The 22,943-nt window shown below is 40.1% G+C and overlaps 1 protein-coding gene and 1 long non-coding RNA gene across 4 annotated transcripts; one reads left to right on the top strand and one right to left on the bottom strand.

Annotated features, from left to right (window-relative positions):
- Positions 1–1,014: 1,014 nt before the first annotated feature.
- Positions 1,015–6,717, bottom strand: LOC117199902 (uncharacterized). Of its 2 annotated transcripts, XR_004481270.2 has the most exons (4): positions 6,511–6,717; positions 6,007–6,365; positions 5,167–5,237; positions 1,015–1,928 (listed from the first exon to the last, which is right to left on the bottom strand). It is a non-coding gene; the product is annotated as an uncharacterized LOC117199902 (long non-coding RNA). The 2 variants fall into 2 exon arrangements; XR_004481269.2 differs by lacking the exon at positions 6,511–6,717 and having other exon boundaries at positions 5,167–5,271; positions 6,007–6,142.
- Positions 6,410–21,920, top strand: LOC101290018 (ATPase PAAT). Of its 2 annotated transcripts, XM_049696775.1 has the most exons (6): positions 6,410–6,573; positions 7,349–7,552; positions 8,373–8,445; positions 10,552–10,758; positions 16,947–17,401; positions 20,692–21,920. In XM_049696775.1, the coding sequence occupies exons 1-6, from the start codon at positions 6,410–6,412 to the stop codon at positions 20,924–20,926; spliced, it is 1,338 nt and encodes a 445-aa protein (XP_049552732.1). In that variant the 3' UTR covers positions 20,927–21,920. The 2 variants fall into 2 exon arrangements, with proteins under 2 accessions (XP_049552732.1, XP_033276720.2); XM_033420829.2 differs by lacking the exons at positions 16,947–17,401; positions 20,692–21,920 and adding an exon at positions 12,602–13,169.
- The last annotated feature ends 1,023 nt before the right edge of the window (positions 21,921–22,943 follow it).

The raw sequence follows: 22,943 nt of genomic DNA, 5'->3' as shown, positions 1-22,943 counted from the left end.
AGAGCTAAGCCTTCTGGAACCCCTTTCTAGTCACAAACAGATTTTTACTATTAAAAAGACCTTGAACTGCTTTACCTTAACCTCAAAATGACTCTGATAGGATGGCATTGTTCACAACCTCTCCAAAATCTCACTTGTAGTTGCTGAGAAGATTAACTAATACGTGTTTACTTTGTGGCCTAGCAGACACTTAGTAAATGCTGGTCTCCTTGGCTGCCACCCACTTATAGGTCCGTGAAAATGAACTTCCTTACTTTACTCTCCAATGAGGTATTGCTCATACCCATTTCAACAACTCCTCCTCTAAAGTTTATGCCAAAGTAAAAATTATAAGCTTATTCGCTCCTTTTCTATAATCACCATCAATGTCATTTCCAGTTGAATCATCATGTCACCAGTCTTATTGTCCTTCTTAGCTTCTTTAAAAAAACCTAACAAAGACAGCCTAAAGTGTGAGCCAGATACTCAAACGTTACCAAATCTTGAACTAATTTTACAGTATCTAGCGTTTTTCTGATTTCTCAAAGACCACTTTGCTCCTGGTGTTGTTAGGATGAAAGCAAAGTAAATGACCTAATATGCTGAAAGTGGGTACTTAGACCCAGAAAAATCATCAATCTCACTAACGCTAAGAACCACCAAAGTGTCTGAGGAAAGATCAAAGGTACAAGAAGCAGTTCTGCTAAGAAGAATCTGAATGCTACCAACCTCTGGCTCACAGATGAAACAGATGTCAATTCCTTGGTTTCTTAAGCTTCCAAAACAATTTTCTCAGAAGAAAGCAATTCCTAGAGATTTCCAACAGAGATTCTCACTGTTTCCTTGCTTCCATCATGGTGTCATATGTTTAAAATTATTATAAAGATGTTTAAAACAATCAACCCCCTCGAAAGCCTAATAAATGAGCCTCGTATTTTAACACTGCAAAAGTTAACCATTCATTGTTCACTTGATATTTGTGTACCAAATACTGCCTTAAATGCTGGGGATTCACACATAAATAAAGACATCGTCTGGTGTTAAAAACATCTCACAATTTATTTGAGGAGAGAAAGTGAGAAAAATAAAATGTGCACAGCACAGAGATAAATATAACTACAAATTTTAAAAATTTACATTGGCTGTTCACATTACGTTGTATATAAAAGCACAACTCTCAAAGGTAAAACTGGTAAAAAGGATTCTATAGCTTCCCCTTAACCTGCAATCTAATAGTACAACATATCCCTGGAAGGACTTTAATAAACATACCTCAAAATTCTACAATTATACATAAAGACAGGTAATTTTTATAAAAAACACACAATATTCAAAATGAGTTGTGAACATACTATGTAGAATTTTTGCTCAGTTACTTCTTCACAATGTACAAGTGTCACAAAAACATAACAAAAAATAATAAAACACATCCAGGGCTTCCCTGGTGGTGCAGTGGTTGAGAGTCCACCTGCCGATGCAGGGGACACGGGTTCGTGCCCCGGTCTGGGAAGATCCCACATGCCGCGGAGCAGCTGGGCTCGTGAGCCATGGCTGCTGAGCCTGCGCGTCCGGAGCCTGTGCTCCGCAACGGGAGAGGCCGCAGCAGTGAGAGGCCCGCGTACCACACACAAAAAATAAATAATAATAATAAAACACATCCAAATTTAGCTTGGATACTAAATTGGATTTAGCTTGGATACTATTTTGTTTCATTATTAACTTACCAAAAGAAGAGTTAGTTCACATAGATCTTAAAACTCTAGGTAAGCAGTCTAAGACCCCAAGAATGCAGGATAAAACAATCCCATGAAATGGGTCCATTATGAAAGTTCTTTTTAAGCCAGGTATTCTGAAGCTGGAGTGGATTTTTCCATAGATGATACCATGTTATTCATGCTGGTTACTTTTCAAGCCACTCTTTCTGGATTCGTTCACATTAGTGTACATTGCTGTAGATCCAAGCAGAATAAGGTTGTTAATTTTTTTTAATGTAGAAGATAAAACCCACTTAAACAAAAGCTCTTTGCAGTTTTCAACAGTTTAAGGGTATAAAGAGGTTCTGAAACCCAGAGTATTTAAGAATCTGTTATAAGGCATGTACAGTTAGCAGTAAAACATGGTTATGGGATTTACTACCTACCTTACCCCCAATACCTATATTTGTATCTTTAAAGAAATCTTTTCCCCAATTTTAATTCTTCTCTTTACTAAGACTCTAGGGTAGTGACAGTGGGCAGAGACAGCGAAGCAAGAAAAGCATGTAACAGTAGTGCAGGGTTCTTTTTTAAAGCTGCACACACTATCTCCTAATAAAACTCTACTACTTTCCCCATATAACTACTATTACTAATGGAAGAATGCGCAATTCTTCACGTCTTGTTGCTGTTTGTGCCTTTATAACAGATTCTTAAACAGGAAAGGATACAGACTAAAATTAGCAAAGCAAAGGCACATGGAGCAGAGTCCAAGAGAAACCAGGTGCAAGCATTCAGCAGTGATGTGTGACAGCATGTGCAGAGTACTGCCAACCAAGAAAGCTCCCCTGAGTCTTGGTGTTCAAGGTTTTTATTGGGGGTCAATCAGGTAGGCATGGAGCACCAATGTGCTGACATTAGTTTCTTAGTCTTTACCTTCTTCAGAGGCCAAACTAAAAGAGTATAGCCCTGGGGGCTTCCCTGATGGCACAGTGGCTAAGAATCCACCTGACCATGCAGGGGACACAAGTTCAAGCCTAGGTCCGGGAAGTTGCCACATGCTGCGGAGCAACTAAGCCCATGTGCCACAACTACTGAGCCCACGTGCCACAACTACTGAAGCCCATGTGCCCTAGAGCCCATGCTTCGCAACAAGAGAAGCCACCGCAATGAGAAGCCCACATGCCACAACAAAGAGTAGCCCCCACTTGCCGCAACTAGAGAAAGCCCGTTCCCAGCAACAAAGACCCAAAGCAGCCAAAAATAAGTAAATAAATTTATATTAAAAAAAAAAAGTATAGCCCTCACCACACATCATGCTGTTAGCACAACCTAGCTGGTGGGGCTGAGGCCCATAGTTAAAAAGACAATTTTATTAAGCAGATATTCCAGCAGCTTAGAGGATAAGACAGGAGTTGGTCAGGAACCAGGTCTTTCTTTGGAATGTGGGCAAGTTTTGAACATCCCACGCTTAACAAGTTAACCCTTTACTACAAAAACAGCTTTAGGATAAGAAGGTGTCACACAGGTGATAATCATGGATGTAGGCAGATTTAGCTACACATCAAGAGCTTCCCCATAATTTCTACATGTCTTCAGAAAGGCTGAAGCCAGGCTGTATTGAAAACTGTATACAGTCCAGCAATGTTGGACTAACCAGAACAGAGGTTATAAATGACGTGGCGGTGGCGAGCAGCTATAAATGAAGTTGGGGAAAAAGGGGTAGGAAGGTTACTCTTTCTTTCCTGCTTCTAACTTAATTGCAGGTCCAGCATTGAGGCAGGGTGAGAAGAAGGAACTCCAGGCAACCATAGGGCCTGCAGGGACCAGAAAGAACAGGAAGGGAGGAGAAGAGGTACAACTCAAGTGGTACCAGCTGGGAGGAAAGTTAAGTTCCTAAAACCACCTTGCTGGGAAGTATACTCCTGGGTAAAAGGCAGGGCAAATACAGTAAGAACTCATTCTACTTAAAATTAAGATGGTCAACACCTCAACTGTCATATTACTAAATGAATGGGCCCAAGAAAATACCACAAGTCACTTCTTTCTAAAATGTACCTTTCAAATATGCATTGGTTCATATTCTGAAAACAGATTGGAAATATGCCTCTAAAGAGCATATTGAGTTCTTACACATTAAGCTGTAATAAACTTTAAAATGAGTGAAAGAATTGCATAGTACATCCTAGTGATATTGGTGGTAAGTTTCCAACATATATTTTATGATTTATTTCAAGGGGAAAAATAGGGCCAAAAAATCAGTTGTAATTCATGATGAGAGCAGTTTAGTGTATTAAGAGTGAGGTCAGTTCTGAACAACCACCACCCTGGCTGTGAAGAAAAAAGCATAAGCTTGAATTTACTATTTTTGCCTTTTTCTGCATCTCTTATTTTGTGATAAAGCTGCCAGCCAACTCTCACCAATCTATCAATTCCATACAACAAACCTGTACTCAACCCCTTTACCAGGCATAAAATAATTACTAACCTCAGCAAGCCTACATAGTAGGGAACACAAATATGTAAACCGATAAAGTCGGAAACCATAAGAGAATCATAGTACCTGACAAAGATTCTTGCCTGGCCAAACTTTATTCAGGCTCCTGAACCTTCTCCTAGGCTCATCTGGGCATTTCCTTGTAAAATCTAGTTTTAGCAAGAACACTGCTAAGTCAATTTAGTCAACTTATTTTAATTCCAAATCCCCCATCCTCCATATCTGACCACCCTTGATAGCTAATCAGGTTCCTCATCTTCCATCATCCCCTGGGTGATGTCTAATAACCCTGGCCTCTCACCAGCAAGAATTCTGTTAGGTAGGTTCAGGCACAATCATCTTGGCCCTTGAGGTTTCTCATTAGTAATTTTCTATCCACTGACCCCCCTACCCTGCTCCTTGGCTTTAAATTCTCACTTGTCCATGCTGTATTTAGAATTGAGCCTGGTCCTACACTGAGGTCTTTTCCCTTATTACATAGTTCTGAATAAAATCTGCTTTTACTGTCCAGTTTGGGTTTTTCTTTGACATAACTTAAAAGTATAAGAGTAGTACAGAGGAATGAGTTTAATTCTATAGCAGAGTGGAGATCTGCTTCATTCTGAACGATGCACAGGATTTTCCCTGTTCCAAAAGAACAGGCATTCCAGAGGGAAAAGTCTGCGCACAGGTGGGGGAGATGGGAGGGCAGGGAGGCAGGTGGGAGCAGCAAGCACCGGAAAGAGAAGAGGGCAGTGCAGAGGATGGAGTGGAAGTGGCTGAGAACGAAGGCTAATGACAGTAAAGAAGCTCCCGGAACTGTTCAAATGAAAGCTAGTGCTTGAAAACAGAAGAAGCAGAGATGAAGAAAGATAGAACAGGTTTCCTCTAAGAAAACCAAGATTTGGTGATTTACTGGCTGTGCGAAAAAAAAGGGGGAGACAATAGGAGTCTAGTTTCCTGACTTGGTCCTTCAGCCTTATTCAAGAAAGTCAAAGTCCAGGTGATAGTACTGACCTGGCTCCTTAAAGTGGACACAGGTGTTTCTGAAGAAAAGCCTATTTTCTTTGGGCTGTCCAAAGCTGGTCCTGTGAATTAAAGTTAATATATAGGAAGCAGGAACTATAAGACAAAAATACTGATGTAGACAACCGAGAATGCGTCGGCAGTATTAAAACACCTTTGCAAATTAGGCCCTTTACACTCAAGGCCTTTGGAACTCTGACATTCCACTTTTCTATATTCTAACTCCCTTTTTTCTTTAAAAAGGTGGAAAACTCATCTGCACAGGCCTCTTCAGGAAGGGGACAGATAGTGGTGGTGGGTAGGGACCATCTACCTTCCTATCCCGGCAGTATCTGGAAAGAGCCACCCGCTCCCACTTCCCCGGACCCAAAGCTTCAGGGTCTTTCAGGTCCAGCTCGCATTCTGCTCCACCGCAGACCCGAGGCCGCCGTCCTGCTCGCTTTTCCCGGGGCCGGAAGAGCAGACCCCACCCCCCTTCGGGCCCAGGCCTTTCTCTACCTTCCACCCGGCCCGGGGGACACGAGGGCGGCCAGGGCCACAGACCTTCCTCAGACGCCACCCGCCCCGGCCCCACACCAAGTGGGACACCATCCCAACCTCCTCCTCAGCTAAAGCCGAACGACCGGCACCCACCTGACACCCTCGGAGGAGAGAGCGCGTGTGCGGAGCGGGCTGAGGACTTTCTGAAAAGCCGACTCCACCGCCCGGCCGCCGCGTCCCCAGCCCCTCGCTCCCCACCGCAGTCCGCGGAAAGGCTCCGCGTCCGCGACACAGACAGCGAGGGTCGGGACGAGGTCCTTCAGGTCTCGAGAGCCACGACATCACACCTACCTCACGACGTACTCTCCTCACCGGACCAACCCTGTGGGTCAGTCCAGACACCAGCGTCCATACGACATCTCCGGGGCCAACGTCAAACCACCACTGGGTTCCCACGCGCACCGCATCGCGCCTGCGCACAGCCCAGCAGCTGGACCAGGCTGTCAGTGCGCATGCGCCGGACTCCAGCTCTCCCGCACCCCCCCGCATTTTGCACCATCTGCTCAAACCGGCCGTCGTGCGCATGCGCGTGTACGATAGTTGGTCTCTCCCCACCCCGGCGAGAAGCTGCGGCTCTGGGGTTTGCAGCCGGACGAGGCGGAAGTCGCTCTGTTCCTTTACAGTCCCTCAGTCTGGCGGAAATTAAAGAGCTGTAAGACAGGTTCCGGAGCTGGCCTGGCGTGTAGGTGGCCAGATGGAGACCGAGACCGTACACCCGCCACTGACCCGCCGCCCGCCGCTGGCCTCTTCCTGGGATGCCGCGTGTGGAGCCCTGGCCCAGAGTCTCCATCTCACCCGGTCTGATCTCGGCGCCCGGGACGCCGACTGGGAGGAGCTGCTGGAGCCGCCTGCCACCGGGTGCGCCGGGCCGGCGGGGACTGGGGTTGTGCTCGGTGCCAGCCACGCTCCTGGGGGAGCCTGGAGGGGAGGCGGGGGCCGTGAGGGGAGAGGGTCTGGACCCGGAGCCGAGCCGGTGACGGGTCTGTGCGGGCGGCGAGGGCGAGGGGGCAGGTCCCGGGTGGCGGGAGGGTCGGGGCGGGCCCGCGGGAAAGAGGAGGCGACTCCGGCGTGAGCGTCGGGCGCAGGGGACGGGGGGCAGGTGACCTGAAGACTCGGCGTTTCACCCCCTTCCCCCTTGTGTCCGTCACGTCGGCTCCTGAGGCCCCCTGTGGGGATCAGAACCGCCTTTCTGTCCCGAAACAAAAACCTCCTGTCGACCAAAATAGGCATTAAAAAAAAATCCATATGTCGAAAATCTTTCTCAGCTTAGTTTTGAAAATGGCACACTTTGGTCCTTTATTCCATTCTGCACCCCGTCCCACCCCCACTTCTGAGCTGTTTTTTAATTTACACTAGCTGCCCAGTACATATATTTCATTAACTAGACAGGCAATTATAGGAAGTCGCTTAGAATGTATTACAGAAGTCAGGGGAAAAGAGTGGAGAGCACTCATGTCTAAAGCATCATTTCCTTAGGAATTCTGTATTGAGCATTTCATCAGTGCTTTGCAAGGCGCTTGGACTCCAAATGCAAATGTAAATGAATAGGATAACATGTCAACCCCTGTGACCCATTAAGTGGGTTAATGACAGTGTTCAGAGAACTGTATAATATTCTTCCTTTTCTTTTCAGCCAGGATCTGGTGATTTTGAAAAGGAACGTGAACAGCCAAGATGAAAACCCCTGCTTCCTTTACCTGCGATGTGACCCTCCTGGAGGTGAAGAAATCGTTTCTATTGGCATTTTAAGTTCAGCAAGAAATATGGAAGTATACTCAGGAGAGGAGTACTGTGGAACCAGTAGGGGCAAGAATGTTTGTAATGTTCTGGATAACAGGTTTGTGACGTATGCGTGTGGAAGTGTTCTTCTGAAGTAGTGTTTTATTTTCTTGAGCTTTTGTGAAATTTATTGATTCTCTGACATTGGTGCCAGATACTAGGGGAGAGAAGATAAAAACATACCAGTAGACATAAAAGTTTAGACCTTTAGGGATCTTAAAGACAGTCTAGATCAGCCTAGTTGCTTTTATAAACGTGGAAATTGAGAGCTAGTGGAAGAGAGAGTAGTTGGTAAAAGATCATAGCTAGTTAGTGGAAGACTGATCAGATGAAGTTCTGGTAAGTGTTTCTTGTCTGTTTTCTTTAACTCACAGCGATCTGTTTTCCAAAAATTAAGTTGTCTATCAGTCTGGAACTTTGAACATTTTCCTGTAGGAAACTCTTTACACATAGTGCGTGAGCCCACACTGTGCCATACCAGTCTACTTATTTAACCCATTTTTATACTTCTTGATTTTTTGTCTGATTTCTTACAAAGATTCTGACCTAATCTCTCCTTAATATGAATCAAAATATGAAGTGTTTTATATACCGTGCATGTTGGACATAATGGGTACGTTATTGAGCTTTACAGTGTGCTCTGTGCTACGTAAGTATACATTTGATATCTAATTTCATTTTCTTATACAGCTAGTAAGTGGCAGATGTTGTCTTTGTAGCCAGTGCACTTCAGTAGGAAGTCCCAGCTGTTTATGCCTCACCAGGAAAACTGAATCCAAGGATTTAAATATTGTCCTGGAAACTTTTAATTTTAAATGTAACTGTTAAAAGTGATAATATGTAATTTTTTTTATACATTAAATCTTTTTTATTTTTAGTGAACATGAAAAGATTATTTTGTACAAAAAATATCTAAAATTGGAGTCTTCCGCACATGCTTGTAAAATAAAGGTAAGTCATTCCTAAATTTTAACTAATTTGAAAACTACAGTTGTTTTTCTACTATATATACTTATTATCTGTAGGTTTGGTAATGTAGTTAGTCCAACTTGGTCCCTGGTTTTAGTTCAGAAATACTTAGTAAACATGTAAAAAGAATTTCTTTTCTAAATAATTGTCTACCTCTTTCAAAATTTGAACATTTATTATTTACAGCAATGTCATTACATGTACGATTGATAATACAGTGGTATTGTACTTTTAAGCCTTGAAAAACTGATGAAAAAATTTTTTTAAATCGAGGTATAGTTTATTTACAATAATACATAAGTTTAGAAAATTTTTTATCTTTATATAAAACTTAGGTGCCAAAAAAAAAGCACAAGCAGTTTTGGTCCCAGAATATGGAGAAAGATAGAATATAGTTAGAGAAGTTTCAGACAAGGGCACCACAAAGTTAAAGGGATTTGGACTGCTGTCTTCAGCATGAAAAATATTGTTAAGGTGAACTTTCCTGATGTCATCAGATCTAGGGAAAGGGTACGGAGCTGGAAATCATAAGCCCTGACTATTAAGTGAGCTCTTTTGCTGACTAGCAGAATAACCTTGGGCAAGTTTCTTCACCTGTTTGGACCTACTTCATGGGTAATATTAGGGGACTAAGGAAAATAAATCTTGGATTATTTTTATCTCTAAAATTCTATGCTGATTATTACTTACAGAAGAGCACAGAACTGATTATCCCAAGATGTTGTTTTAGGTGTATATACTAATAGCTTCTGAAGTCATTTAAATAAGGTGATTCATTCATCCAACAAATACTGGAGTGCCTATTGATGCCAGATACTGTACTTGGCATTTAGGAATTGGCAGTTATGAAATAAATTGGAATGGAGCCCTCACATTGCTAATATTATAGTGGGCAAGACAGATAATAGGTTGACTCAGTGTGTAAAATAGGTGCTACATTCGCTAGTGAGAAGGGCTTGGGGGTTAAAAAGCAGAACAGGGATAATATGGAGGTTGGAATGTGGGTGTTTACATTTCATGAGGTATTTACTTACTTGTTGATGACAGTCACATCTTTGGTGCCACACTGAGTTTTTAGATCATGGGTCTGTGTTCGCCTGTCTTTGTGTGATATATGGGTTTGTTATGTCTGTGAAGGTGAATGGTATTTGAAACTGTGCTGTGGAAGTGCCAGGGAGTGAAAGAGTGTTTCATTTAGGGAAATCCTTGGGTTTGTATGAAGGCTTCTTCTGGGCCAATAGTATATGTAAGTTAAAAGTAATAGTTACTGATGCATATGTTTGAGCACTTACTCAATGATATATACTGGAAATTTTAACACGTAATCCTCATAACAACCATGTGAACTCATTTTACTCCTGACTCAAGTTTGGCATTTGCCCGTGGTCACGCAGGCAGAGCCATCACTGAACACAGGTCTCTCTGATTCTAAATGCTGTGTTTGTTCCACTTTGCTACTTTGTTGTCCTACACCAAACATGAAATGTCTTTTGGTTTAGAAGCATGGACAACGTGAAGAAGCATAAAGCATTGGAAAAGCTACTGGGATAGAAGCCAGATGAGCTAGGGTCAAAGCTTGACCTTTATTTACTCTTTTCACAAGTTAGAAAATCATCGTGAACTCATCTATTCTATATGTAAACCATTGCGCTCTCTTAAGTCATCTGGACATTCTCTTAGAATTCCTTTAGAATTCATTTTAAGTTCTAAAATACTGACTTATGTTTAGTATTTCAGCAAATACTTTGCATGGGTTTCTAGAGAGTCTTATTTTGTATTAAATAATATTATAGCAAGTTTCAGTATGTTAAGGCTTCAGAGTGGTATAGTTTATCCTTAATTCCTTAAATTATTAAGTAAAACATTATTTACACTTAATTTTTTAGTTGCAGTAAGACTTTTTAAATTCATGTAGTACTTTTTAGCCTTTTTCTGACTATGACTAGAGAAAACTTAAAAATGTACTTGAAGTTAATTTTCAGATTCTTGAATGCTTCAGTCTTACTGCAGTATTAACAAGAAGTGACCTTAAATAATGATTGTTTTTATTATCATTATTAATTTTCCTGAACTTTTGTTTTATATTAGTTGCTCTCCTTTGGTGAAAAGCAGTGTGTGTTCATCAGTAAAGTTGTGGTACACATGAGGCCAGTTTTGGCAAATTCTTCAGCAGGCTGTCCTGCTCTAGGATCAAGGATAGACCTGGAGAGGGTCCAAACCATCATAGAGTCCTTGGGGTCAAAGTTATCACCTGGAGCTCAGCAACTGATGAATATGGTTAGATTCCAACAGCAGGTGAGTAGAAATGGATTTCTTTCCAAATACCATTAAAATTCTTTAAATAATGGATTCTTAAAAAGACTTGTGGTGACATAAATTTTTTCCTTTCAACTTTTATTATTTTTTTTAACAATTTATTTTGGTTCAGAATTCTTTTTTTTTTTTTTTTAGTTTTTAAATTTTGTATTTTTTTAAATAAGTTATTTAATTAATTAATTTTGGCTGCGTTGGGTCTTCGTTGGTGGGTGTGGGCTTTCTCTGGTTGCAGCAAGCACGGGCCACTCTTTATTGCAGTGCTCAGCCTCTCATTGTGGTGGCCTCTCTTGTTGTAGAGTGCGGGCTCTAGGCGTGGGGGCTTCAGTAGTTGTGGCATGCGGGCTCAATAGTTGTGGTTTGTGGGCTGTAGAGTATAGGCTCAGTAGTTCTGGCACACGGGCTTAGTTGCTCCGTGGCATGTGGGATCTTCCTGGACCAGGGCTTGAACCTGTGTCCCTGGCATCGGCAGGCGGATTCTTAACCACTGCACCACTAGGGAAGTCCCTCAACTTTTATTATTGATTTGACTGTTACCTTCACTGACTTAGGTAAAAATAGCATCTTGCAAAAAAAATGTTTTTGGTACAGACTTCACAGTTTTCTATGAATTCTCTTGCTCATTCATTCAGCAAGCATTTATTAAGCTCCTTCTTGAAGTATAAGACACTGTTTTGGTTAACTTTTGAAGATTCAAAGACCAGCCTGTCTTTAAGGATCTTTATTTGTAGTCTTATTAGGAGAGTCAGGGTATCTAAGTGGGGAATGATGAGGAATGCTAAGAGAGGCTTATTAAAGGAAGTAGCGTTTTGTCTAGGCCTTTAAAGAGGTAGGGTGGGATTAGGCAAGTAAACTTGGAGGGATGCAACTTAAGAGGTAGAGAACAGTATGGATTAAATCTTCAGTGCTAGAGGAATAGGAAATGAATAGAAGTTCATTTCTCTGGAGTGAATAAGTGAGAGGGGAAGTTTCAGGTAGACTGGGGCTGGATCTTAGAGGATGTTGAATGATGTTATAGAGTTTGTGGGTGTTTTTTAGCTCTGTTTTAATAAATTTAATCCGCTATTATGTGTAAGATGAGTCAGTAGGAAAGATGCGTCAACAGAAAGTGAGGCTACAAGAAGGAAAGCAGCTCTATGTTATTTCCATCATCCAGAGGACAGTTAATGAGAGTCTAAACTTGGAAGGAGTAACCTGATGCTGGATTGTGAGATGCTACAACAGTGGGGCCATTGGGACTTGACAACTAACTTAAGATGGGTTCTGTGGGAGAAAAACAGAATCAAACGTGAAACTAAAGTTTTGAAAATGGTGTTACCATAATATACATGGAACCCAAGGAGGGAAGCGACTTGAGGGAAAGGAGTGTAATTTGGGAGTGTTGAGTTTTAGATGTGAATAACACATGCCCTGGGGTGATGATGTGAGGCTATGGAAACACAGGTGGGGCTGGTGGAGTGGAGGAGGTTTGGGAGGAGCATGCCTAGTGGATGATGGGGAAGCGGGTGAGGGGAGAGACCCGGAGCCAGGAAGGAAGACCCTGGGAGAGTAGGTGCGTTTGCTAAGAATACGGGGAGAGGAAAAGGGAACCAGAAGAGCAGGTCACGGCAGTGCTTAAGAGTCGCAAGAGATCTGATGTCAGGAGACCTGAATTCAAAGCTCTTAGTTCTGTTATTTGGCATCGCTTCCTCTTTTTGAGGATAAATTTCTTCGTGTTTACAATCTAAACGATAATACTGGTAAGATCATAGGATGAAAGTTAAAACCAATAATACGAGTTTAAAACCTTGCATAACTTTTGTGAGGTTTGCTGATATTAATTTAGGACGAGGATCGTTGGACCGACAGGCAGACACAGGAGAGCAGGAGCGTTGCTGATGATCCTGGAAAGCATGGAAAGGAGAGCTGTGAAATGAACAGCGTCCGTACTCTCCTTGCTCTGGCACTAGCATCTCACCTCCATACCTCAGGAGGCTCCTAGCTGGTCCTCCTGCACCACGCTCCCTCTCCACAGTACAGCCAGCATGGCCTCATCGGACTCCACGTCTCCTGTGTCAAGCCCCCTGACTGCTTCCCCTGACACTCAGAACTAATCCAGGTTCCTTACGCTCTCATCTGAGGTCTGGGCCCTCGTTACCTCCTCAGCCTCATCTCCTGCTGCATCTCCTTAGATGCCTTGCTCTAGACATTCTGATGTGGGTATTCCACAAACATCCAGACGTGCTCCCACCTCAGGACCTTTGCCCTCTTAACCGTTCTCTTTGGCCAGAATCCTCTCTTCCTGGCCTTAGCAAGTCTGCCTTTTTCTTGTTATTTCAACCTCATCTTAAACGTTCCATCTTGAATGACACCTTCCCTCACCACCCTGATTAAAATATTAGCCTTTTCCTCCACATCTGTATCATGTGTTTTCATCAGCGCTTTCTTGCCTGTTTTTGTTTATGTGTTGTTCTGTGTATCTCATTAAGATATAAGCTTTGTGCAAAGACGACCTGTCTGTCTAGTTTATGGCTCCGAGTAAATTTTACATAATATATATGCCCTTTGGATTATCAACTAAATACTCCTTGGAGATCTTCAGGGGGTCAGTTTGAATAGTGATGAGATGGAAAGCAGATTTTGAGGGATTAGATGGTAAATGGGTAGTTAGAATGTGGAGGTAGCCAGGGTAAAGTGGGTTGTTTCAAGAATGATAGAGATAAGGAACCTGCCGGTATCAGAATCCCTTGGAATGTTTATAAAGTGCAGAATCCTGGCCCTCACCAGTGAAACACTGGTTGTGATCCAGGACTCACCTATCTTATACAGGCAATGCCAGATGAGTCTTATGCATAGCATTTTTTTTTTTTTTTTTTTTTTGCATAGCATATTTTAAGAACAGATGTTTGAGGGGAAGGATCCAGTGGACATAGAGATTAAACATTTAAAAACAAAGTTTTTGTGTGTGGAAAATTTTGGAAACATTAGAGAGGGTTAATGAATTAAGTAAAATCAGTTCATGGACTGATTTTTATGTTTTAAAACCTTGACTTTGGAAAAGAAATGACGTGAATAGTAGTTTGTGGGGTTTTTTGCCCATGTTTTTAGGGTTTTTTGTTTCATTCCCAAAATAATACATTTTCTTTGCTATGAATTTCCATCCATTCACAAGTACATAAGGTATATTGTAAGAGGGCTCTCCCAACTCTCATCCTATTCCCAAGCTTGGTGTGTGTCCTTGTCGCATTTTCTATCATATAGAAACACAAGTCCTCCAACCAACAGCACGTGTGTTGTAACCCCCCAACACACATGCTAAATCATTATCTATGGGGACATTTTGGGAAACCCCCTGGGGAAGAAAGAAGGTGATCCTGTTAAATCATCTTTTAAACATGCTAATAAAAGTCTTCTTTCTCGTGGGGAGGCTATATTTATGAATGATTCTCACAGGATATACCTGGTTTTCTAGGATTGCTATTGTCCACAAACAAGGAATCCATGGAATGTCTTCCTGGAAAGTCATATAAGCTCTGTAACTATCTGTTGAGTATAAAGTAGGGATGTTTCATGACCAGAACCTCTCCTTCTATGGAAGGGGTGTAAACCCACACTGTTTGGAACCTTCATATGTTAGTTGGGGCAGGGCCTGTCCTGATGAGGAAAGAAAGGACCTGGGGAGCAGCTTTCTAGACTCCCTGCTTCACTTTGCCTTGTGGTTCCTTGTTTCCTGGAAAGTTTCTTAAAGTGATTTCTTCTTTCCTTGTATTTGAAGTTCACATGTGCTGACTTTCATTTGTTTTTGCTTTAGCAATTTAGAATAATTGAGTAGGAATTCTGAGTCAAAGTACCTGGCATATAGTTGTCATTTAATGTTATCTGAGGGAAAGCTGTGCCCGACTTTCTCAAAGAAAGTATATTCAGTTATTCAAGGTTTTCACTGTTTACCTTTTTCATCTTAAAAAAGTAAAAAGATCTTTTTTTTGCATTTTCAAGGTGATACTTGTTCAAATTCTTTATAATTAAAAAAGTTAAAGACAGTGTCTTGAGAAATCCTACAAGATGTTCAGAGATAAACAGTTTTTCAAAAATTCGGGGGTATATGTGTACATATGTGAAATTAAGTATACACATGTACAAGTATGTGGACACAATTCTACATAAATGCTTTCATGTTTTTTTAGGCTGCTCTGTAATTTTTTTTTTCACATAAAATATGACACGGACCCTAAACAGTAAGTACGTATGAATTATTTTATACATATTCTTCTGCCTACTTTTAAAAGGGTTTGAGGTGCCTTGCAAGACAACATACGACAGCTCAAGAAAATTAAGAATTGAATAAAGTCAAACAAAAGGAGCAGAAGAATAGTCATCAGCAACTAAGGTTGGGTCATTTACTGCACTGCCATATAGATTAACCTGTGAATTTCTTAACATTTAATTCAAAGTGAAAAATAATCACCGTACGAGCTTTTATCTGAGAAAAATATGACTAATTTTTATAATCAGTGAATTTATTATAATAAAATATTACTGTATATCAAAATAGAAAAACTCATATGTCTTAATTGCATTTGGATTTTTTAATTATAATTTCTGTCAAATTAATTTTCGCGTACGATTTTGACATTGATTCCACTATTTATGTGATTGCTGTTTTGTAGAATTTTCAATTTTCTATCATAAAGTTTTTTTTGCAGTACCAGAATTTTGCCACTACCAAAAATAATTGAGTTTTTCCTTTATGACTGAGTAAAGCTCCTTTTCACCTAAGGAGAGTTGTCTAATTTTTAAATTTTGTAAATATAATTGTATGTAATCCTCATTTTTAGGAATAATTTAAGATTTTTTCAAAACTTGCATTCAATAGAAGAAGGTAAGATTTCTTTATAAAGAGAGTTTCTCCAAGAGGCAGTTCAGTAGAAGTTCCGTGGGGCCTTTGTTGTTCCCACCCTACCAACATCCCTGCTCCCGTCATTCCCCTATCCTGCTATATTTTCCCTAAAGTATTTATCACCATCTCTATTCACAGGATGTATTGTCTTTCTTTCTTTTTTTCTTTGTTGTTTGTCTCTCCCTGCTCCCTAGATTGTAGTGTCCACAGATCAGCAATTTTCATTTGTTTTGTTCACTGGCTTATTACCAGTGACTGAGACAGTACCTAACACAGAGTAGATTTGTGGTGAATATTTGTTGAATGAATGAGTTTGGGGCTGGCTTAATCCAAGAATCATTTTTTAGAATATCCAGAAAATATGTGGACTGAGGGTCTTCACCTAATCTTGTATAATTTTCTCAGTCTCTCTCACTAGATACTGAGCAACATTAAGTATGAGATGATATCCCCTATAAGAATCCCTAGTAGAGTTCTGTGTTTAGAATTTAGGATGGAGGTGTATAACTTAACATTTAGATAGACTAGAGGTAGTTTTGCTTTTCTCTTGCGGAAAAATTGAAGAGCATAGCAAGAGCATGGCCCTGTGTAGGAGACAGTGTAACCTGCTCTCAAAGGTGAGCCTGAGTCTTCTCAGGAAATAATATAGCATAGCCGGTTGAGTTGAGGCCACAAAACATAATCATTACCCTCCAATTATTAAGGCAGACTTAGCCAAAAGGTAGGTCGTTTTAGTCATCGAAAATGTCACAGAAGTACTCATATAACATCATACTTTAAATATGTAACTATCTGGTCTGTCTTCCAGTGAAAATAAGTTGCATATCCTTAGGTTGGCTCACCATATGTGATGATGGGCAGATGATTTTTAGTTCTATGAAAGTTATCAGTTACTGTGACTCAGCTGAGAATACTACATTTTTACCATATATTAAGGAGGCCTTTGTAGTGGAAACATTAAAATAAGCCCGTGCAATTTTACTAAGTATGCTTGTATTTATTTGAATATTTTCCTTAGCAAAACTACTGAAATGATTAGAAGTCCTGACTCTGGAGTTCGGTGGCCTGGGTTCCAGTCCTGCTTCTGCCACTGACTAGTTGTGTTACCTTGGCCAAGCTAACTTTAGTCTTGGTTTCCTAACTTGATATTGGGATAGTAGTTATAGCTTACTCCATGTGAAAGTTCTGGGGATCAAATAAAAGTAGGCAGGTTGCCTGACTCTGAGTTACTCCAGAGGTTATCTGTCATTATCACTCATGTTAATAATAACATTTTCTTATTTACCTTGCTCAGAATTCTATTCCCATCGGACAGCAGCTTCAGTCCGTTTTGGGAAGCACTGGATACAAGCACATGATCGGACTGCAAGCATCATCTGCTTCAGGGGCCTTCGACAAGTCATCCCCCACACCTTTCCCTTCCAGGACTGGATTGACATCTGGAAACGTGGCTGAAGACTTAAAAGCTTACATTGATAAAAGTGCGCAGCCAGCTGGTGGAGGAAATATGACAAGCCTCCAAGAGTGTAAAATTGTGCCACAAAACCGTTCTCTTCCTGAGAATGATCTTAAGAATGCAGTATCTTCTTTGTTACCAAAGAAAGCAAGCGACAGCTCACATATACCTACCTCTGAGTTGCTGCCTGTTCTGCAGAATCTGTGTAGTCAAGTGAACCATCTCCGTGTGGGACCCAACACCAAGTGGCAGGAAAGCATCACCAAGCCCGGCGAAGGCGTTGTTGGTGTTACGTGAGTGTCTAAGACAAGTGTGGTTTCGATTGGGGGCGGGAGGGGGGAGGCAGGTGGAGGAAAGCAGGTTTGTTTCTATAACTACTGCCTGAAGATGTTTCCAGAGAGGATTGTAGGAGCTTTCACATTTCACCATTAACACACTATAGGAAAGAAGTACTCAGCGGAGTAGGATGGATTGCTTTAAAAGAAGCGGGTCAAACTGGAGGTGCCGAGCACTTCTCAGGCATCTGATGGAAGGGGTACAAGCAGCAGATAGGGTCAGAGTAGAGAGTTGTCTGCATGAATGGAGAGGAGCTGTGGTGACCATGATATGTACATTTTTTGCCTGATTGTATGAAGTGAGACATTGTAACATTTCCTCTGTAGATCGTGTGTGACCTAGGCTAATTTCGGAGTCATCCAAACATTTTTCAGCTCTGAATTATTTTTAGTGTACAGGCCCTTATCCCCTGATCTCATAATTCCAATTTTTTCCAGTCCTGCTTTGATTGAGGGGTCGCTAAGTGTTTAGTATGTTCCCCAACCTTTATATAGATGTAATGTGTCCAAATTTTGCATTAGATTGGAATTCAGGACTCTAATCATAGTTCTAGCTTAACTATTTTGCCTTAGTGTTTAAATCTTTTGGTTTAGACATTTTTCCCATGTGAAATGAGGTAGTTGTATTGATTGAAATTTTAATGTCTCTAATAGCATTGAAATTTGAGGAGTTTAATAAGTTATTGAAAAAAAAGTCGTTCTTACTTGGGCAGGACAAAGAAGGATAACAGTAGTCTTTAATAGTTGATAGTCTACATCAGTGTTAACTTGTGATATGACAAAACAAAACAAACAAATAATAAAACCCAAAGAAAAAAACCCTAAATATTTAAAAACTGCTCCTGGGTCCAGCTGAGATGGAATGTCCCCATTTCTCTCAGATCCCCCACTTTACCAATAAAATCCCTGGACATAATCCAGCAAACATACAAAGACTGTAAAAGGTGGAAAGAAGTCAGATTGCTCAGGGACTGTGAGGCTTAGTGTTCCTTGGTTCCTAGTTACCTGCGAGTTCCTTTCATCATAGATGGGTATAGGATTTTGTCAGATACTTTTCCTATGGCCATTCATATGATCATGAATTTTCTTCTGTAGTCTGTTCATATGGTGAATTACATTAATTTCAAAAACAACCTGCCTTGTATACCTAGAATAAATCCCACTTGGTTGTGGGCTGTAATTCTTTTTTACACAATGCTGGATCTGATCTGCTAATATTTTGTTGAGTATTCTTGCATCTAATTCATTAGAGATACTGGTCTGTATTTTTCTTGTCCTGTCTTTGTCCGGTTTTCACGAGGGTGATACTGGCCTCATAAGATGAGTTCTACATCTTAGAAGAGATTGTGTAAAATTGGTGTTATCTCTTCTTAAGATGTTTGGTGGAAGTCTCTAAGGAAAGCAGCTGGGCCTGGTTATTTCTTTCCTGGAAACTGTTAAATTACCAATTCAATTTCTAACATAGTAAAGTTGTCAATTCTCCCTATTGATATGCAGGCTTAATATTATGCATATTGAAATCCCACCACAATATTTGGCAGACATAAGCAGGATCATTTTCAAAATTATATGAGAACAAAAGAGGTAGAATAGCTAAAACAACTTTGAAAAAGAAGAATGAAGTGGGAGGAATCACTCTTCCCAGTGTCGAGTCTTATGTAGTTAGAGTATTCAAGATGATGTAGTGATGGCAGAGGGACAGACACGTAGGTCAATGGAACATAATGGAGGGCTCAGAAATAGACCCACAAAAATATGCTCAACTGATTTTTGACAAAAGTGCAACAGCAATTCAATAAAGGCAGAATAGTCTTTTTAACACATGGTGATGGAGCAATTGGATATCCGAAGGGCAAAAAGTGAACCATGACCCAAACCTCATACCTTATATAAAAATTAACTCAAAATGGATCGTAGGGCTTCCCTGGTGGCGCAGTGGTTGAGAGTCTGCCTGCCGATGCAGGGGACATGGGTTCGTGCCCCGGTCCGGGAAGATCCCACATGCCACGGAGTGGCTGGGCCCGTGAGCTGAGCCATGGCCGTTGAGCCTGCGCGTCCGGAGCCTGTGCTCCACAACGGGAGAAGCCACAACAGTGAGAGGCCCGCATACCCCAAAAAAAAAAAAAAAATGGATTGTAGACTTAAATGTAAAACATAAAGCTATAAAACTTTTCTAATAATACATAGGGGACAAACTTTGGGGACCTAAGACAAGACTTCTTAGATATGACACCAAAAGCAAGGTAATAGAAAATTTGATATATTGGATGCCATGAAAATGTAATACTTTTGCCCTGTGAACGACTCTGTTAAGAGGAATAAAATACAAATTACAAAGTGGGGAAAAATATTGGCAAATTACGTATCCAACAAATGACATATCTAAAATATAGAAAGAACCGTCAAAACTCAACATTAAAAAAATCCAATTAGAACATGGGCAGAAGACATAGACATTTTATCAGAGAGGATGTACAAAAAGCAAATAAGCAAATGAAAAGATGTGTGACTGACCTCAGGGCTATTAAGGAAACGCATATTAAAACGACAATATACCACTATACAGTTATTTAAATGGCTAAAATAAAAAGTTTAAAAGTGGTAACAACAGCAAGTACTGATGAGGATGTGGAGAAACTGGATCTCATTTTAAATCCTGTGAGGTTTTAAAATGGTACAGCCACTCTAAAAAATATTTTAGCAGTTTCTAATAACTAAACGTACAGTTGTGCTCCTGGGCATTCATCCCAGAGAAATGAAAACATCTGTCCACACAAAAGCCTGTACACAGTTGTTCATAGAAGCTTCCAGTAATTTAATAAAGTTGTGTGGATTAAGAAAGAAAAAAACTATTTAAATTGTACAGTTGCTTGGGGAAGTACTTGGAAAACCTTAAAAAAATCTTGGAAGATTACTTTAGGTTTGGAGCTCAAAATCAAAAGGACCCTTTCTAAAGAGCCATTCTTTGAGGGTAGAAATTCCATCATCTTCATTTTTATATTCTCATTTCAATTGTATGCTTAAATGTTTAAAGAATTGAAGAAATAGAATGCTTTGGGCATTCAGGATTGCGGTCACCTGTTGAGTGTGTATTTTAGAACCTGGAAATGTGCTGTATGGAGACAGTATAGTTGTGGAGACAAATTTCAGCAATGTGTGTTGGCTGCTTTATCGTACTACAGTTTGGTTGTTTTTGTTATAATATTAGGGAAAATTGTTACATTATTATTTTTTAAATTTACTTTTAGAATGGAAGAGCAATCCATTTGTTCCTACTTGGAAAAGATTCTTTCTAAAAATATGGAACTGATGGAAAAGAAACTTATGGACTACATTGATCAGCGAATATATAAACTCCAGGAGCACATAGATAATAAGATTGCTTTGTTAGTGGACTTGCTGCAAAGTCCCAACTCCCCACCCTCTGGCATGCCTCTAAGACATTATGACTCTGGAGAAAGACTTTCAAATGGAGAAAGATAGCACTGAACATGTTCAAGGTACTACAGATATTTATTACATATTTATTACAAATCCAAACCCCAAAAAGTCAAAGCAACTATTTAATGTCATTTGAGGATCACCGTTTACTTACGTAAAGCAATCTCAGTGTTCATTTTAACTGACTGTTACTGTAAATCTCATCCTGTACACTAAGAGTTAACATGATAGGGTCAAAAATTATTTTTGTTTTCCATATTTTTCACTTTTATAAGAAATTCACATATACTTGCTTAAAGTGTTCAAGTTTTTTAAGGATTTCTAATGCTTTTCATTAGTTGGTAGTTTATATGTGTTTGATTGGAATACTCTTAATTTTTAGAAAGACCTAATGTTTTACGCGTATACAAAATGCTTAGAATACTTGATTGTTATTTTTTCTTTTTCTAATTGATCTTAGAAAACTGGGTACTTAAGACTTGCAACCTTTAATTTCAGATCACCATATTACCCTTTTTATTGTTTATTTCAGATAAAAAATTAGATGTGATATTTGGCATGTGTAAAATTGGTTTACATTGGGGCCATTAATTTTGTGTTCTGTCACACTGTAGTTATGGATAGAAAAGTAAAAATTAGAACTGACCTATTCTTTGTTAGGATTATTACTTTAGATTTTATGTTTGATGTAAAATGAGAGAAGTCATCTTGTTTGATCTCCATCAACTCAGAAAGTAGAAGGAATTCTCTCCTTTTCTGAGCTGATACAGGTTCTTCTTTCCAGAGCCCTTTTCTGATTAAAGTGTGAAATGCTGAGGTTCTGCATTGAAGGATTAAGGCATATGAATCAAGGAGATTGCAGATCTCTCTGGCAGACATGATTTTCAGAAATTATACCTATTGTATATGTGTTGTAAGGTGATATACTTGCATCTGAAAAATAAATGCATCCACTCTGGAAAGTACTTGTCTTAAACAAATAAAAATATTTTTTTTTCATCTAATATTTAAGATGAAAAAGGATGGTTTACACTCATTTAGTATGTTGTATTTTGATGAATTTAGTTCTTTGAAGTGAAAACTAATATAAAGTGTGGTCATTTATTAATCACTCTGACCTTAGGGACATGAGGACTTGTATATTACTTTTTCAGTCTTTTCCTAATTTATTAACAACATATGTAGCCATTAGGTAGCATTTCTTTCAGCACTCAGGAGAAATGTGTCTCATTTAAAGCTGAACCCTTTCATTAATAGTTTATACAATTTCTAAAAAAAAAAAATAGTTTATACAATTTCTGATTATTGTGGTCTGTTCTTTGATTCACAAATTGCTTTAATATAATTATAACGAGAACACATGTGCTATGTTTTCTAAAGTAATTAAAATAAATACAATATTCATGATTATAGTAGTAGAAATAATTCAGATGAGCTTTAATTCCTGATCATCCATTTCTTAATTTCTCCATGTTAATGAAAACCTAAATTACATTTTGTATATATTAGAGATTCATAGTTATTGATTCTCTTATACTTACAAATTGCTCTATGTATGTATATGTAATTGCTTTATTAAAATTATTATCACCTAAGAAAATACTGCCTGCTCAGATAGGAGGAACAGACCACAGTATGTACAAAATATCTATTAAGTCTTTTTTTTCTTGTAACTTTTCTGCCCTTGTATGTGGCACACCCAGTAAGTCAAGTCTGGGAAATCAGGGCTGGCAAATGCACCTTCAGAGGTGTCACGGTAACCACTGCAATTTGAGGTGGCTGCAAGGGGTGTGTGGGTGATCAAAAATTAAATCAAGATACAGGTTACGGGGAACTTCCCTGGTGGCGCAGTAGTAAAGAATCCGCCTGCCAGTGCAGGGGACACGGGTTCCAGCCCTGGTCCGGGAAGATCCCACGTGCCATGGACAACTAAGCCCGTGCGCTATAACTACTAATCCTGCGCTCTAGAGCCCGTGAGCCACAACTACTGAGCCCGCACGCCTACAGCCCGTGCTCCACAAGAAGCCACCGCAATGAGAAGCCCACGCACTGCAATGAA

This window comes from Orcinus orca, chromosome 14, assembly GCF_937001465.1.
Source record: "Orcinus orca chromosome 14, mOrcOrc1.1, whole genome shotgun sequence".
NCBI lineage: Eukaryota > Metazoa > Chordata > Mammalia > Artiodactyla > Delphinidae > Orcinus > Orcinus orca.
Note: the sequence above shows the minus strand (reverse complement) of the source record. Positions and strands in the feature narration are given on the sequence as shown.